At 45.9% G+C, this 16,392-nt stretch overlaps 2 protein-coding genes across 3 annotated transcripts in view; one reads left to right on the forward strand and one right to left on the reverse strand.

Moving 5' to 3' along the window:
- The window catches only part of msh3 (mutS homolog 3 (E. coli)), a 340,568-nt gene extending 332,899 nt beyond the window's left edge, over positions 1-7,669 (reverse strand). Inside the window, exon 1 of the mRNA XM_069936474.1 lies at positions 7,418-7,669. Coding sequence (XP_069792575.1) covers positions 7,418-7,576 — 159 coding nt within the window. The 5' untranslated portion in view covers positions 7,577-7,669. The remainder of the gene's footprint in view (positions 1-7,417) is intronic.
- A 2,753-nt stretch (positions 7,670-10,422) lies between these two features.
- The window catches only part of dhfr (dihydrofolate reductase), a 66,510-nt gene continuing 60,540 nt past the window's right edge, over positions 10,423-16,392 (forward strand). For both annotated transcript variants that reach the window (XM_069936483.1, XM_069936490.1), the window contains exons 1-3: positions 10,423-10,576; positions 14,152-14,201; positions 15,390-15,495. In XM_069936483.1, coding sequence (XP_069792584.1) covers positions 10,485-10,576; positions 14,152-14,201; positions 15,390-15,495 — 248 coding nt within the window. In that variant the 5' untranslated portion in view covers positions 10,423-10,484. The remainder of the gene's footprint in view (positions 10,577-14,151; positions 14,202-15,389; positions 15,496-16,392) is intronic.

The raw sequence follows: 16,392 nt of genomic DNA on the forward strand, positions 1-16,392 counted from the left end.
TTGACGAAGAGCTCAAGCCCAAAACGTTGGTGATGTATTTTCACCTTTGCTACATAAAGGCCCTGTTTGACCTGCTGAGTTTCTCCACCAATAGTGTGTTTTTTCACTTAATCACGGCATCAACAGAATCCTGTGTTTTACTCTCAAAATATTCGGTCTCTTCTCTCCTCCCCATATACATATTCAAAACCACAGATTGTCAAATTAACAGAATATGATACCAGTAACCACAAACAGCATTTCGATCTCCACACTGCAGCAGGCATGAGTGACTAAAATTTGCCATGATATTTTCTAGCACTGAATCCCACAATTAATCGTACACATTCTCCTCATATCTCAATCTCCCTTCCTCCTTCATCTGAACACACTAAAGTTTATCATCTGAAAGGCACCATTTCTAAAACTTACCCAGATCGCTACTGCTGTGTGCATTTCCTACCATCAGTGACCACTACTTCTAGGTGGTCATCTACCAACCACGGACCAAACAAGGAAGCAAACTGTAAAGGTAAAGTGGCCCTTCTTCCCAGACTTTTCATTTTCTATTTTTATTTTATTGTTGAGATGTGGGCATCGGCAGGACCAGAACTTTCCTCACAGTCCTTGATTAGATGATGACCTGCAACCATGATCTAAAAACTTACCCTTCTGCTACTGATTTATTCATCTCTTTTCTAGGGAAAATAAATAGATCATTTGCAACTTTCCATTTCCTAGCATTACCTCAAAATATGAAGGGGATAGGATAATTGTGCCCAGAGCTCCTTCCACACACTTCATTGCTTTGAAAAACATATTTCATTTATAAGGGGTAACATTTTTTGAAAAAACTTGAGGACTAACTCACTCTCCAAGAACAGAAAAACAAATAGTTCATGAGCTCTTCAAATGCCAAAAGGAAAATGACATTTTGCCATTCAGTAATATCTTGTATCACCTTAGTCCTTTACTTACTAAAATATTTGGATCACAAGATCTAAAATTAACAATGGGTCCTACCTTACACTGTATTGCAAGAAAAGTTCCAAGCTCCTCCCCACACAGTGTTTCCTGACCACTTTTGAAAGGCCCAACTGTACAGCAATTCTAATTACACTAGTGCACTAGAGGGCACAATTGTAGCAACACGGCTATCCCAAACACAGGTGGTCCCGACTTACAACCATAACAGAGATCGAAGGGTTGGTTGCAACTTGGTTGGATTTGGTCATAAGATGGGGAATGGGGACCTTGGGCTGCCGGGGGCGGTGGGAGAAAAAAATGGGGTTCATTGTATACAGTACTTTTAATACAAAATATGTACTAGTGCAACAGTTAAATGAAGATTTTTTTTTAAATTTTGTAACTTACACAGGACTACCTGTATTATAAAGGTCACAGGGATAGTGACAGAAAAGATCGTGCATGGATTTGAAAAGAAATTAGTTTTAAAATCAAAGGTAAAAACAATGCTGGAGAAACTTTGAAAGGCTCAAGCCTGAAACGTAGTTGCGTATCTTTATCACCGTGAGCAGGAAAGGGCTTTGGCAAATACTAGAGCGCATCGGATGCCCCCCAAAGTTCCTCAACATGATTATCTAACTGCACGAAAACCAACAAGGTTGGGTCAGATACAGCAATGAGCTCTCTGAACCCTTCTCCATTAACAATGGCATGAAGCAAGGCTGTGTTCTCGCACCAACCCTCTTTTCAATCTTCTTCAGCATGATGCTAAACCAAGCCATGAAAGACCCCAACAATGAAGACGCTGTTTACATCCGGTACCGCACGGATGGCAGTCTCTTCAATCTGAGGCGCCTGCAAGCTCACACCAAGACACAAGAGAAACTTGTCCGTGAACTACTCTTTGCAGACGATGCCGCTTTAGTTGCCCATTCAGAGCCAGCTCTTCAGCGCTTGACGTCCTGTTTTGCGGAAACTGCCAAAATGTTTGGCCTGGAAGTCAGCCTGAAGAAAACGGAGGTCCTCCATCAGCCAGCTCCCCACCATGACTACCAGCCCCCCCACATCTCCATCGGGCACACAAAACTCAAAACGGTCAACCAGTTTACCTATCTCGGCTGCACCATTTCATCAGATGCAAGGATCGACAACGAGATAGACAACAGACTCTCCAAGGCAAATAGCGCCTTTGGAAGACTACACAAAAAAGTCTGGAAAAACAACCAACTGAAAAACCTCACAAAGATTAGCATATACAGAGCCGTTGTCATACCCACACTCCTGTTCGGCTCCGAATCATGGGTCCTCTACCGGCATCACCTATGGCTCCTAGAACGCTTCCACCAGTGTTGTCTCCGCTCCATCCTCAAAATTCATTGGAGCGACTTCATCCCTAACATCGAAGTACTCGAGATGGCAGAGGCCGACAGCATCGAGTCCACGCTGCTGAAGATCCAGCTGCGCTGGGTGGGTCACGTCTCCAGAATGGAGGAACATCGCCTTCCCAAGATCGTGTTATATGGCGAGCTCTCCACTGGCCACCGTGACAGAGGTGCACCAAAGAAGAGGTACAAGGACTGCCTAAAGAAATCTCTTGGTGCCTGCCACATTGACCACCGCAAGTGGGCTGATATCGCCTCAAACCGTGCATCTTGGCGCCTCACAGTTCGGCGGGCAGCAACCTCCTTTGAAGAAGACCGCAGAGCCCACCTCACTGACAAAAGAGGAAAAACCCAACACCCAACCCCAACCAACCAATTTTCCCCTGCAACCGCTGCAACCGTGTCTACCTGTCCCGCATCGGAATTGTCAGCCACGATCGAGCCTGCAGCTGACGTGGACTTTTACCCCCTCCATAAATCTTCGTCCACGAAGCCAAGCCAAAGAAGAAGATAAAGAGCACTGTTTGACATGCTGTGTTTCTCCAGAATTGTGTTTTTAATTCAATCACAGTGTCTGCAGACTTTAGTCGTCACCTTTATTTATCGTTCATTCCATGCTCTCACGAGATAGCGTTTCTCCAGGACCACGGAGTATATTTATATAAATATGTTAGAATAGAAGTTAAACACATAAAAATATTAAGACATATACAGTAACAGTCTACGGTGCCCTATCCACAAATATTCTGGGAATTCAGGATTCTGATGGCTTGGGGGCTCTACTCTTAAAATCAAAGGTGTCGTTCAACTGGGAAACAGTGCCGATATTTCCATATTTCTTCATGATGTTGAAGGCGAGCATTGAGTCTATGAATGCTCTGTGACATCGCACATTCCCCACTAATTTTACCCATCACTTTATACCATCAACACTCCAGGATTCTACCATTCAGCTAGGATCAATTTACAGTTGCCAATTAACCTCGCAAACCACCAGTCTTTGGTTTGCAGGAAAACAGAAGTACCAGCAGAAAGCTACATGTTGATTGGGAGAACATGCAAATACCAATCTTCAGAGGACAGCATTGAACCTAGTGAAACACAAAAGTCTGCAGATACTGTGTAGCAAAAACAGACCGAAATGCTGGAGGAACTCAGCCGGTCTTTCATTACATTTCATCAACTATAATTGGCTTCGCTACTCCCCTCATTCATTCCAATCTCACCCTCGTGGAACACCTGGCCCTCCACTCTCTCTGTACCAATCTGAGCCTCACCATCAAACCTGCAGACAAGGGTGGTGCTGTTGTGGTCTGGCACACTGACCTTTACCTAGCCAAAGCTAGACAACTCTCATTCCTCTTACCCTTCTAACAGGACCCCACCAAAACTCATCAAACCACAGTATCATCGTTGTGAGTGAGGAAACAGGTTTGGTAGGTCTCAAAGGGCAAGGACACTGAACACAGTTTTGATGTGAGAAAGGATTTTATTTTCAGAAGGCAAGTGTAGGAAAATGGTAACTGATGCACAGCACACACACATACACACTCACACAATGAACTAGTGCATACACTAATCAGGGAAAATTCATTATGATGCCCCACCATCCCTTGACTCAGTGCAGGCACGGGGATATGCTACAAGGGACACTAATTAAACACTCCCAACCCTTTTAACAGTGCACATCTTACCAACAGTTTCTGGGCCTGGAGTGAAGAAGGGTGGTCCTAAACTGGCAAAAAGAGAGAACAAAGCACATGGCACTTTTATAGTGCTGGAGGGACAAGGCCACATCATTTACTGAGGGCCAATAGCTCAGTGGCAGGAGGGTTAATCTCATTACAACAGCCAATGGCCCAAGACCAAGTACAGGCAGGCTGGAGAGTGCAGTCCAGGTAATCTATATGTTCCCAACAACAAGGTGTGCACTAATGGGTGGGCGGATCCCAACCTTGATTGGCAATTGGTGCGTCCTCTGACTAGGTAGGGGGCAGTGCTGTCACATGACACCCACAACCCTTCCCAATCCAATCATGCATCATCTCTGAGCTCCATTTACAGTCACCTCCCTGGTATGGCCTCCAACCTTATTGTTTCCCAAACCTGCACCACCCATTTCTATCACCAATCCACAAATTATCCCAGAAGATCCATAGTGTCCACATGCTCCTGCCCCATTAAATTGGTCTCTCCGGTCCAGTTCCTCGTCACCTATATCCGGGGCATTTCACAACCCTCCATCACTTCAACAACTTCCAATTGCCTGAACTTGATCACTTCATGTTTCCAGGACATCCAATCCCTATACACCTCCATCTTCCATACCTAAAGCCTCAAAACCCTTTGATTCCTTCTGGGCAATAGACCTAACCAGTCCTCTTCCACCAACACCCTCCTCTAGCTGGCAGAACTTGCACTCACCCTCAGTAATTTCTCCTTTGACTCATCCCACTTTCTCCAGATCGAAGGGGTAGCCATGGGTACCTGCATAGGCCCCAGCTACACCTGCCTTTTTGTTGGCTACGTGGAGCAATCCATGCTACAAGCTTACACAGGCAAGGTCCTTCGACACTTCCTCCGCTACATCAATTACTACTTTGGTACTGCCTCATATACCCATGATGAGCTCAGTGACTTCATCCACTTTGTTGCCAACTTCCATCCCAACCTCAAATTTACTTGGTCCATCTCAAGCAACATTCTCCCTTTCTTCAATCTCTCTCTCTCCATCTTGGGAGACAAACTGTCGACAGACATCTTCTATAAAACCACCAACTCCCACAGCTACCTAAACTACACCTCTTCCCACCCTCCCCTGTAAGGATTCCATTCCATTCTCTCAATTCCTCCATCCCCATGCATTTGCACCCAGGATGAGGTCTTCCGTGCCAGATCAGAGATGTACTCCTTTTACCACCACCAACTCAGCCCTCACCCACATATCCTCCATTACCCACACCTGCCCCTGACCCCCTCTGACCCTACGTGCAACTAGGACAGGATTCCTCTTATCCTCGCCCATCATCCCACGAGCCTCTGCATCAAACACATCCTCCTCCGCCATTTTGGCCACGTATTACTTGATCCCACCACTAGACACATACTCCCCTCCCCGCCTTCTGCAGGGACCGTTCCCACGGACTCCCTTGTCCACTCCATCCTCCCCACCTTGGTACCTACCCCAGTGACGGCAGGAGATGCTCCATTTGCACCCACACTTCCTCCCTCACCTCTATTCAGGGCCCCAAGTGAAGCAACATTTCTCTTGTGAATCTACAGGGGTCATCCACTGCATCCAGTGCTCACGTTGTGGGCTCTTCTACATCGGAGAGACTGGACATAGACTGGGAGATCGCTTTGTTGGGGTCCTCAACTCTGTCTACTGCAATAGTGTGGATCTCCCAGTGGCCACCCATTTCAATTCCCTATCCCATTCCCTTGCTAACCTGTCTATCCATCATCTTATGTACTGCCAGACTGACACCACCCATAAATTGGAGGAACCTCACCTCATCTTCCGACTGGGCACCCTCAAACTGGACAGCATTCATAAACATCCCCCCCCCCCACTCTTCTTCCCTTGTTGCCTTACCCCAGCTCTGTCTCTCTCCCTTTCTCCCTTCCCTTCCCTCCTCCCGCCCCCCCCATCTCCTTTTGCATAGATATAATCAATTGTTGCCTTGCCCCTTATAATAGCCAATTAACACCTTTTTTTCATCTGGATTCCTCCCCTCAGACAGCATTGTCTCAATTATGAGATTTCCTGGGGCGGGGTTTCACTCATTCTGCTTTTTCCTTGAAGAAGGGCTCAAGTCCGAAACATCAGCAAATGTATCTTTGTCTCCTGTAGATGCTGAAAAGACCAGCTGAGTTCTTCCAGCATTTCGGTTTTTTACAGGATTGAGCTCCACTGTGTTCCCATTTTAAAATCTCCTGTTTATTGTCTATATTCAGTAAACATTTTTGTTATAATTTAAACCTCTAATTTATTTGCCATGTTTTCGATACTATTTCATATCGGAATAATTAAAAATAGAGACTTAAAGAAGACAGCAAAGGACTTTTGGATGCCTTTTCTTTATCTGCCGTGGCAGAGTGTATCTTTTGCATTTGAACCATTTCCTCTATTGCTTAATTCCTGCTTTACCAATCAGTGGACAACTCCAGTACACCTAGAATCAGTGGTTCTCAACCTTTTTCTTTCCACTCGCATACCACTTTAAGTATTCCCTATGCCAAAGTGCTCTGTGATTAGTAAAGGATTGTTTAAGGTGGTATGTGGGTGGAAAGAAAAAGTTTGAAAACCACTGTTTTAATCATACCTAATGGACTCACTTCATGCACGGTTTAATAGCTCCAAAAGGAAATGGGCCAATGACAATTTTTCTCAAGCAAAATATTTCAGTAACAATTGGGCCGAGAGCAGTGATTCTCAACCTTCCCTTCCCACTCACATACCACCTAATCACAGAGCACTTATGGCATAAGAATTACTTAAAGTGGGATGTGAGTGGAAAGAAAAATATTGAGAACCAGTGATTAGGTAAAATCACTTAAGTTAGATCTCCACCATTTCAAGTTTCTTTGTCATTTGCAATAATTATTCCAACTCGTTTCTATTGTGATAACCAGGTTCCAAATGCTCCCCCAGTGCAAGGACCCATTGCCTTCCCCAAAATTGGATTCAACATTCTCTTCCAAATTGGAGGTCATTTCACAGAACTTAACATCTACAACCGTACTCATTCAAAAAGCCCTTCGGCCCACAATGTCAATACTAGACGCGATGCCAAATTTACCCAAGTGCCCCTTCAAAGGTAACACTACCCAAGTTACATTTCCAAGAGTCAGACAACAAAATACCAGGGTCAAAATTCAGGCTGGTCCTATGTGGAAACCTTCCTACAGCCTTACACTGGGAGTGTACCCCTAAATAGCAATAAAAATAAAATATTTGCATTACATACTTTGAACCCAAAGACACCAGAAAGTATGGGGTGACAAACATTCAAAATATGTAGTGCACATCAAGCTCAAACAAGTTGTTATCAATTAACTGGGCTCAATACAAACGAGCTCTAACTCACTTGCTGCCCTCGGTCAAGGGAAGTTGTTGCTACATTGTCTTCCACGCGCTCCTGCTTCCAACCCTTCCCCTGATCTTTAGTTGCTACAGGGCGGAAGAACTTGCTGATCACAACATGGTTCCCAACAATCTTCTTCCCGCGGCCTTTCGCCTTGGACATTGCTTCTGTCAGCCCCTCGCATCCACATGCATTCACCGCCCTGTGGTTCAGCAGCACGGGCTGGTCAATTCCCGGGCGCAGCGTCAGCGTCAGGAACACACGTCAGTGTCAGTGGCTGGGCCCAGCCCACAGCCGCTGCATTAAAGCTGCACCCACACAGTCAAAACCAAGGTGCAGAACAGAACCTTAGTGACAAAAAAAAATTGTTTCCACTGTTTTTATTTTACTGGTATTAATTAAAGCCACTCCTCGTTCATAAAAAAAGTACAAAATCTCTTTTACTTATCCCAAAAGTGACCTGAAGTTGAGGAAGACTCTAAGCAGCTATGAATGGCCTTTGTCAAACATTACAATGTAGTGATTACGAGATTATTATCATATACCTTGTACAATGTACATATGCATGGATATTTTTACTTGCTACAGCCAAACAGGTACTTTGTTTTTTTTAAAAAAAAACTACAGTAGTAGACATAATTGAATTAAAAGACAATATATGTGCAAGATAGAAGGAAAATTGATGCAGCAGACCCTTTGGAGAGCAGTCCATGATTCTTGTAACGAGGGGCCTGATAGACTTTGGAAAGAAATTATTTGGAACCTCGAGATGCTGATCTTCTGCCCAAAGGTAGCAGCGAGAAGTGGTTGTGACCAGGAAGATGGGGGTCTCACATAGATGTCTTCAATGGATGGGATGTCAGAGCCTGTGATGGATGTGGCTACATTTGCCACCTTCTGCAGCCCTCTGTGTTCCTGAGCCCTTGAGTTGCCAATCAAGGCTATGATGCAACCATTCAGTATACTTTCTGCAGTTCACCTGTAGAAGTTTGACAGAGTATTTAACAACATGCATCAAAAGGCTTCTTTCTTATCCCCCTGCTCTACTCGCTATACACCTATGACAGTGTGGCTCTCTACAACAACAATACCATCTACAAATTTGCTGACAATACCATGGAAGTGGATTGCATAAAAAGGTGCAACAAGTCAGCATGCAAGAGGGAGATTTAAAACTTGGATGAATGGTGCACCAACAACACTCAATGGCACCCAAACCAAGGAGCTGATCATTGAAAACCAGAGGTGATCATTGGGGAATCAGAGGTGGAGTGAGTGAGCAATTAAGTTCTAGGGAGTCACTATCTTGGAGGCTCTTTCCTGGGCCCAACACACTAATAGCATCATGAATAAAGCACATAAGCACCTCTGCTTCCTCGGGAGTTTGTTGAGCTTTGGTATGACATTGAAAACCCTGCAAAATGTCTACAGAGTTGTGATGGAAAGTGTGCTGACCAACTGCATCACAGTCTGGTATAGGAACACCAATACCCTTAAGCATAAATCCCTGCAAAAATTAGTGGACATAGCCCAGAATATCACAGGCAAAACCCTCCCCACCATCAAGAATGTAGATAGCCGTCAGAGAGCAGCAGCAATCATCAAGGATCCACATTACCAGCACATGCTCTGTACTCACTCCTGCCATCAGGAAAGAGGTATAGGTCCCTCAAGACTCACACCACGAGATTCAGGAATCTCCACCATCAGACCCCTCAACGACAAACTCAATCAAGAACTCTTACTTTTTGCACATTATTGATGTTTTTCTCTCTTTATTGCACAGTCATTTTGCAGACATCTCTTTATTTCTTTGCATGGGTAGGTTGAGTACAGACTTTTTTTGCACTACCAATAAGTGGTCATTCTGTCTAGCCAGCAGGGAAAAGAATGTCAGGTTGTTTATGATGTTCTCTGGCAATAAATCGGAATGTCAAATCTCCTGAGAATGTAGAGACATTATTGTGCCTTCGTCACGCTTGCAAAAATGTGCTCACTTCAATGTCTTCTGAAACCTGGACTCCCACGAACTTAATGATTGTAACCCTCTCCATCGATGAATGCAGACCGATCCGTGGCCCCTCAGCCTCTCCTTCCTATAATCAACAATACATTCCTTCATCTTCGTGATGTTGAAAGCAAGATTGTTGTTCTGTTACCACCCAACCTGACTCTCAATCTCCATCCTGTCTACAGATTCATCATTTCCAGTTATTCAGCTAACAACAAAGGTCTGGTCAGGGAATTTGTAGATTGAGTTAGGATGTATGTAGATGCAAAGACTCCCGTTAGAAAAGAATATGATAAATAGACCAATAATTGGAAATTCCTCCCTTCAAACACCCCACCATTCCACAAAATCATGATTGAACTTTTACTCAGACACCATTTCTTGTCCCATTCCTACATCCATTGATACCCTTAATATTCCAGAAAACTGACAGCCTCGACTTTGAATGCAATTAAGGACTCAGTCTCCATAACCCCGTGGAGTAGGAATTCCAAAAATATGCCACTGAATCAAACCTGTAGTGGCCTTCATGGGCTGTGAATGTTTAGATGGGCTGAACATAGATCTCGCAGCGTCCATCGGAGATCAAGATATAGGATCAATATTTTGGGCCTGAGCCCTTCTTCAAGGTGTAAGCAAAAAGCAGGAAGGTATCTGGCGAAGGACTGGAGAGAGAAAAGGGGAAGAATTGGAGGGGGAGGAAATAGTATGGAATATCACATTTTTTATTTGATGACATGACAATAAAAGAGTCTTGAACACATATTCAGTGTGATGTTTACATTGAAGATTAGCATTTGCAAAAGATTGATATGAACTCATTTTATGATATCAGACGAGTTGCTAAATCTTTCAAATGAATATGTATATATTGTTAAGGCAGACGTGATCTTTCCAAGTTTCAGCAGAAGAAGAATGGAACATTGACCCAGTTAAAGAATTGGAATCTGCCAGCTCGCTATTGGCTGCTTTAAGGATACATCATTTTGGCGCGCGATTCTGGCCGCGGCCGCTTCAGGGAAAGCTGCGCCACTCAGTTCACGGTCTCGCTTGAAGAAAATGCCCCGTTTGCTCTACTCCATTGTGGCCGTGTGTCCGAACATGGGAATCGGGCAAAACGGGAAACTCCCGTGGCATCCGCTCAATTTTAGGCAAGTGTGGGTGGGGGGCCGGCGATGGCCCGTGTGGGTGGGGGGCCGGCGATGGCCCGTGTGGGTGGGGGGCCGGCGATGGCCCGTGTGGGTGGGGGGCCGGCGATGGCCCGTGTGGGTGGGGGGCCGGCGATGGCCCGTGTGGGTGGGGGGCCGGCGATGGCCCGTGTGGGTGGGGGGCCGGCGATGGCCCGTGTGGGTGGGGGGCCGGCGATGGCCCGTGTGGGTGGGGGGCCGGCGATGGCCCGTGTGGGTGGGGGGCCGGCGATGGCCCGTGTGGGTGGGGGGCCGGCGATGGCCCGTGTGGGTGGGGGGCCGGCGATGGCCCGTGTGGGTGGGGGGCCGGCGATGGCCCGTGTGGGTGGGGGGCCGGCGATGGCCCGTGTGGGTGGGGGGCCGGCGATGGCCCGTGTGGGTGGGGGGGCGACGATGGACCGTGTGGGTGGGGGGCCGGCGATGGCCCGTGTGGGTGGGGGGGCGGCGATGGCCCGTGTGGGTGGGGGGGCGGCGATGGCCCGTGTGGGTGGGGGGCCGGCGATGGCCCGTGTGGGTGGGGGGCCGGCGATGGCCCGTGTGGGTGGGGGGCCGGCGATGGCCCGTGTGGGTGGGGGGGCCGGCGATGGCCCGTGTGGGTGGGGGGCCGGCGATGGCCCGTGTGGGTGGGGGGCCGGCGATGGCCCGTGTGGGTGGGGGGGCGGCGATGGCCCGTGTGGGTGGGGGGCCGGCGATGGCCCGTGTGGGTGGGGGGGCGGCGATGGCCCGTGTGGGTGGGGGGGCGGCGATGGCCCGTGTGAGTGGGGGGCCGGTGATGGTCCGCCTGGGTGTGGTGGGGGGAGCCGGTGATGGCCCGCCGCGACGATGGCCCGCCTGGGTGTGGGTGTGGTGGGGTGGGCCAGTGATGGTCTGCCTGGGTGTTGGGGGGGTGGGGTGTGATGGGCCAGCGATGGCCCATGTGGGTGTGGTGGGGGGAGCCGGTGATGGCCCGCCTGGTGTGGGTGTGGTGGGGTGGGCCGGTGATGGTCCGCCTGGGTGGGCCGGTGATGGTCCGCCTGGGTGGGCCGGTGATGGTCCGCCTGGGTGGGCCGGTGATGGTCCGCCTGGGTGGGCCGGTGATGGTCCGCCTGGGTGGGCCGGTGATGGTCCGCCTGGGTGGGCCGGTGATGGTCCGCCTGGGTGGGCCGGTGATGGTCCGCCTGGGTGGGCCGGTGATGGTCCGCCTGGGTGGGCCGGTGATGGTCCGCCTGGGTGGGCCGGTGATGGTCCGCCTGGGTGGGCCGGTGATGGTCCGCCTGGGTGGGCCGGTGATGGTCCGCCTGGGTGGGCCGGTGATGGTCCGCCTGGGTGGGCCGGTGATGGTCCGCCTGGGTGGGCCGGTGATGGTCCGCCTGGGTGGGCCGGTGATGGTCCGCCTGGGTGGGCCGGTGATGGTCCGCCTGGGTGGGCCGGTGATGGTCCGCCTGGGTGGGCCGGTGATGGTCCGCCTGGGTGGGCCGGTGATGGTCCGCCTGGGTGGGCCGGTGATGGTCCGCCTGGGTGGGCCGGTGATGGTCCGCCTGGGTGGGCCGGTGATGGTCCGCCTGGGTGGGCCGGTGATGGTCCGCCTGAGTGTTTGTGGGGGGGGGCGGGGTGTGATGGGCCAGCGATGGCCCATGTGGGTGTGGTGGGGGGGCCGGTGATGGTCCGCCTGGGTGGTGCTCACTGACCACGTCCACACCGAGGGACAGGTGGCAGAAGCTGTGATTGTAGTAAAAGATACAGAGATGCTGGAGGAACTCAGTCGGTGTGGCAGCGACCATAGGAGGTAAAGATTTATGACCGAGTCTGAGCCCGAAACATCGATTCTTCAACTCCCATGGACGCTGCCAGACCGGCTGAGTGCCTCCAGAGTTGATGTGTCTTGACCACAACTCACGGTACAGGCTCCAGAGAATTCCCCGAGCCTCAGTGTATTTTTATGCCTTGTGGATGAATATGGCTCAGTAACATCCAGCCTAACGATTGTGTAACTTTCACAAAACTCTACTCCTTCAGTTGTTTAGCTGGTAGATTTGCTAAAAATGTTAAATCCCCTCTTTGACCCGCCAGGCCTCCTGTATGGCTATGGCCAAATCCACCTGGCAGAGTGAATACATTCAATATATTCGCCTGTTTGTCATAATCGGTAGAATAAGTTTAGATGGAGAAATTCATTAGCTATTTAAATAAATTGTTCCAATGATGAGGATTTGCTGCAAGTGGTCGGAGCAGATTTTATTGAGCTCCTGTCCTTTGCTGATCAAAGGTTCCAGAGTCATGGACCAATAAGTCAAATAGTCATGTCATCCAATGCAACTTGCTTTGATAATATCAAAAGGCAGCGAGCAATTGCAGATTGTGCTTGTTGATTATTAAACCAGGATTACTGGAATGCCTACACATTAACTCTGTGTACTTTCCACCTCTTGCCATGTAAAAATAATACTGTGCCTGACTTTCTTTCTGCTAAATTGGATGACTTTACATTTTTCCATTCTGTTTTCTCTCTATTTTCTTGGCCATTCAGTTGTCTAAGCTCAACTGCATTTTCTCTTAAAAGTCATTGAGCTTTGCACCATCAGCAAACCTGGATAGATTCGTTCAAAGCATTGATATAGATTGTGAAGTGCTGGGGCCCCAGCACTAATTCTTACAGCTTCGAGACCAGAAAGTTACCCATTTATTCATAATTTGCTTTCTGTTCGATCCCATTTCTATATTTTCATTGATTACATTATAGATGCAACACTTCCAGGTTAAGATGTGCCTTACTCTAACTCCTAGGCATACTACAACACCTTCCAAACTGTCAGCTCATGAGGAACACCAGTATTCTGAATCCATCCAAAAAGCTGTGATTCTTCAGGTCTCTGAGATGAGATTAGGCTAGTTTGCAATTTTTTCAACTGGCAAAACTACACTGTTTGGTGTCACCAGGTTTTATGACTTTTTCCTTGTGCATCATAAAGTCCACCACTAGATTTTAAACTGTATGCTACTGTCTCTTAGTTGCAATCCATCTCTGTTTTCAGTTTTGGCTTATTTGAGTTATTTCTCCCTCCTCTAACTGCAAAACATTTGAAATGTTTTCTAAGTTGTTTCAAAAGTTACGTGATTAGTTTATCCCATTTCCTGCAGCTGTTTCTACTTAAATTATCATGTTCCTCTTAAATTGTGCCTGAATTTGTATTTTGTCTCTATTCCTTCAGTAAACTTGGCTTTCTGTTTAAGGCCAAAATATACAGGACTCGTGACCAGAAAAGTGAGCTGACCCACAGAATTTTTTTAATTCACATTTCAGCTGTGCTCAGCATAAACACTCAGAAACCCCTTCTTTCTCTCCATCCTCCCAAATTGAACTTTTGTGAGGGTATGACAGTTTGTTAGAATATTTTTCATTGATTATAACTTTTACTTGAGTTGTATCCGTGAGTTTCTATAACAATTAGCATACAAATTGTTTAGTTGAAAATGTTACAAGTGGCATATTAATATATATTTTTGTTATTGGCTACAATCAAAGTAATTGTTTAAGATTTGCACCTCTTAAATTTTTTCAGAAAAGACTTGAAACACTTCCAGAAGATGACATCCACCCCTTCAGTAGAAGGTACTGCTAACAGTCTGAAGAATTGCAATGAATATCATAGATCCAGGTTCTGACCACTGTCCCCAGTGGGAGCTTAAGCTCGTTGAAGCAATTGAATTTGACTTTTTCTGGTGAGGGTCACAGATACATAGTGAAAGGTCGTGCAAACTTGCATTGAGTTCCCTTGAAGTTTGAGATTCAGGGTGATTTCATAGGTTTTAAAATCAGGAAATACTGGATAATAGGTAAAGAGAATCCAGGACAAGTGCATGGACATAATCTTTCAAAGAAAGCCATGTAATTTGGATGTGAAATTTGGAAGCACAACTTCACGTGGAAGACTGATCACAGGGCATGTTTGATGAAGACTTGCTTTCAAACAGTCTGAAGGCATTGAATGGCTTCTTAGCATTCCATATAATTTAATTCCTTATGTGATTTCAGTAATTTGTTTGAAAGCATTATTGTGTTGAGCATCTGCTATTTGATTTTGCACCACTTTGTGTCACTGTTGTACTACATACCTTCACACTTTTACTTGGCTGCTGTAACATAAACATCCTGGTACAGCAGTTACATCCTGGTACAGCAGTTACATCCTGGTAAATCCTGGGAGCTTTAAAATCCACGTGGAACAACACAGGAACTGGACCCACGAGATCTATGCTGACCTTAATACCAATCTAAACTAATCCCATCTGCCTGCACATAGTCTGTGTCCCTTTATTCCCTGCCTGTTCATGTGTCCATCTAAATGCCTCTTAAATGTTTTTATCATATCTGCTCCCGCCTTCTCCTCTGGCAGCATATTCCAGGAACCAACCACTTTTCATCTTATTTAAAAAAAAACACTTGCTTTGCAAGTCTCCTTTAAACTTCTCTTCCACACCCCTCCAACCACACCCCTCCAACCCTGCCACCTCCCTCACCTTAAATCCTATGTGCTTTAATATTTAACTTTTCCTCTCTTGGGGGGAAAAAGACCCTGACTATTGTATCTATGCCTCTCATAATTTTAGATATTTCTATCAGTTTGTCCCTGAGGCTCCTACTTGAGAAATATTGTGGAACTTTGAAATCAGGCATATGTGATTTTAGCTGTGGTATTAAAGATGAGGTCTTAGCTAGGATATACTACTCTTTGAGAATGTGATTTTGTTTCCCATTTATGCACAGAAATGACACTTTCTATGTCTTTTCTGATGACAGGGAAGTGCAATGCTGTTTTGATGGGACGGAAAACCTGGTTCTCTATTCCAAAAAAGTGCAGACCACTTGAAAACCGAATTAACATTGTACTCAGCAGAGAGCTTAAGTAAGTATCTGTGAAACAGCATTTGTTTCTAATGAAAGATTATTAATATTGTTTTTGTCTTAAAATGTCATTAGATTTGTATGTCACTGAACTGTTTTTATTCCCGATGATGGCTAGGTGAGAAAATAAATAGTCTGTTCCTCTACCCTTTATTTCAATATCTGGAATATTTAATACTAATGTCTATTTCTAGGTGGTTACAGATTTCATTTAACTTTTAAGCTTTTTTTGTTTGAGTTGGTCAATACAATTCCTATTTTTAGGAATCAATGTAGCTTTAGATTAGTGATTCCCAAAGTGGCCGGTGGAAAGGTCCAAGGGGTTGGTGAGGAAAAAGGGAGTGTTCTGAACCTTCAATCTTGTTGGTATTCAGTTTGCTGCAAAATTTTATGAAGATACCAGTGCAGTAATTTTTTTTTAAACTTTATTTATTCGTTCAAATAACAAATAGTACATAACATATACAACAATTAATCATAAACATGAATGTTATTTTTTCATATATATAGAAAAAAGAACCCCGCCCCCCCTTCAGCCAACTCTCCTAAGGAGAGCTATAAAGAAAGAAAAAGGAAAAAATATTAAAGAAAAATTAAATATACATATTAAGATCTAATCAATGTAAATTGAAATGTAAATATTCTGAGTATAACAACCACTTATTAATAAAAAAACTATTTAATCAAATCAGTTTTTATTTTTTTAAATTTATATAAAGATTGATAATTAACATTCAAAATTATACCCAAATATTTAATTCAATCAGTCCATTTCAAATTAATAATATTCTTAAAAACTGAATAATCTCCTTCACTTACTGGTAATATTTCACTTTTTTCCCAATTAACTTTATATCCAGAAAGACATCCATATTGTATTAAACACTCCTTCAAGTGC

The sequence above is a fragment of the Narcine bancroftii genome, chromosome 1 (genome assembly GCF_036971445.1).
Source record: "Narcine bancroftii isolate sNarBan1 chromosome 1, sNarBan1.hap1, whole genome shotgun sequence".
Lineage (NCBI taxonomy): Eukaryota > Metazoa > Chordata > Chondrichthyes > Torpediniformes > Narcinidae > Narcine > Narcine bancroftii.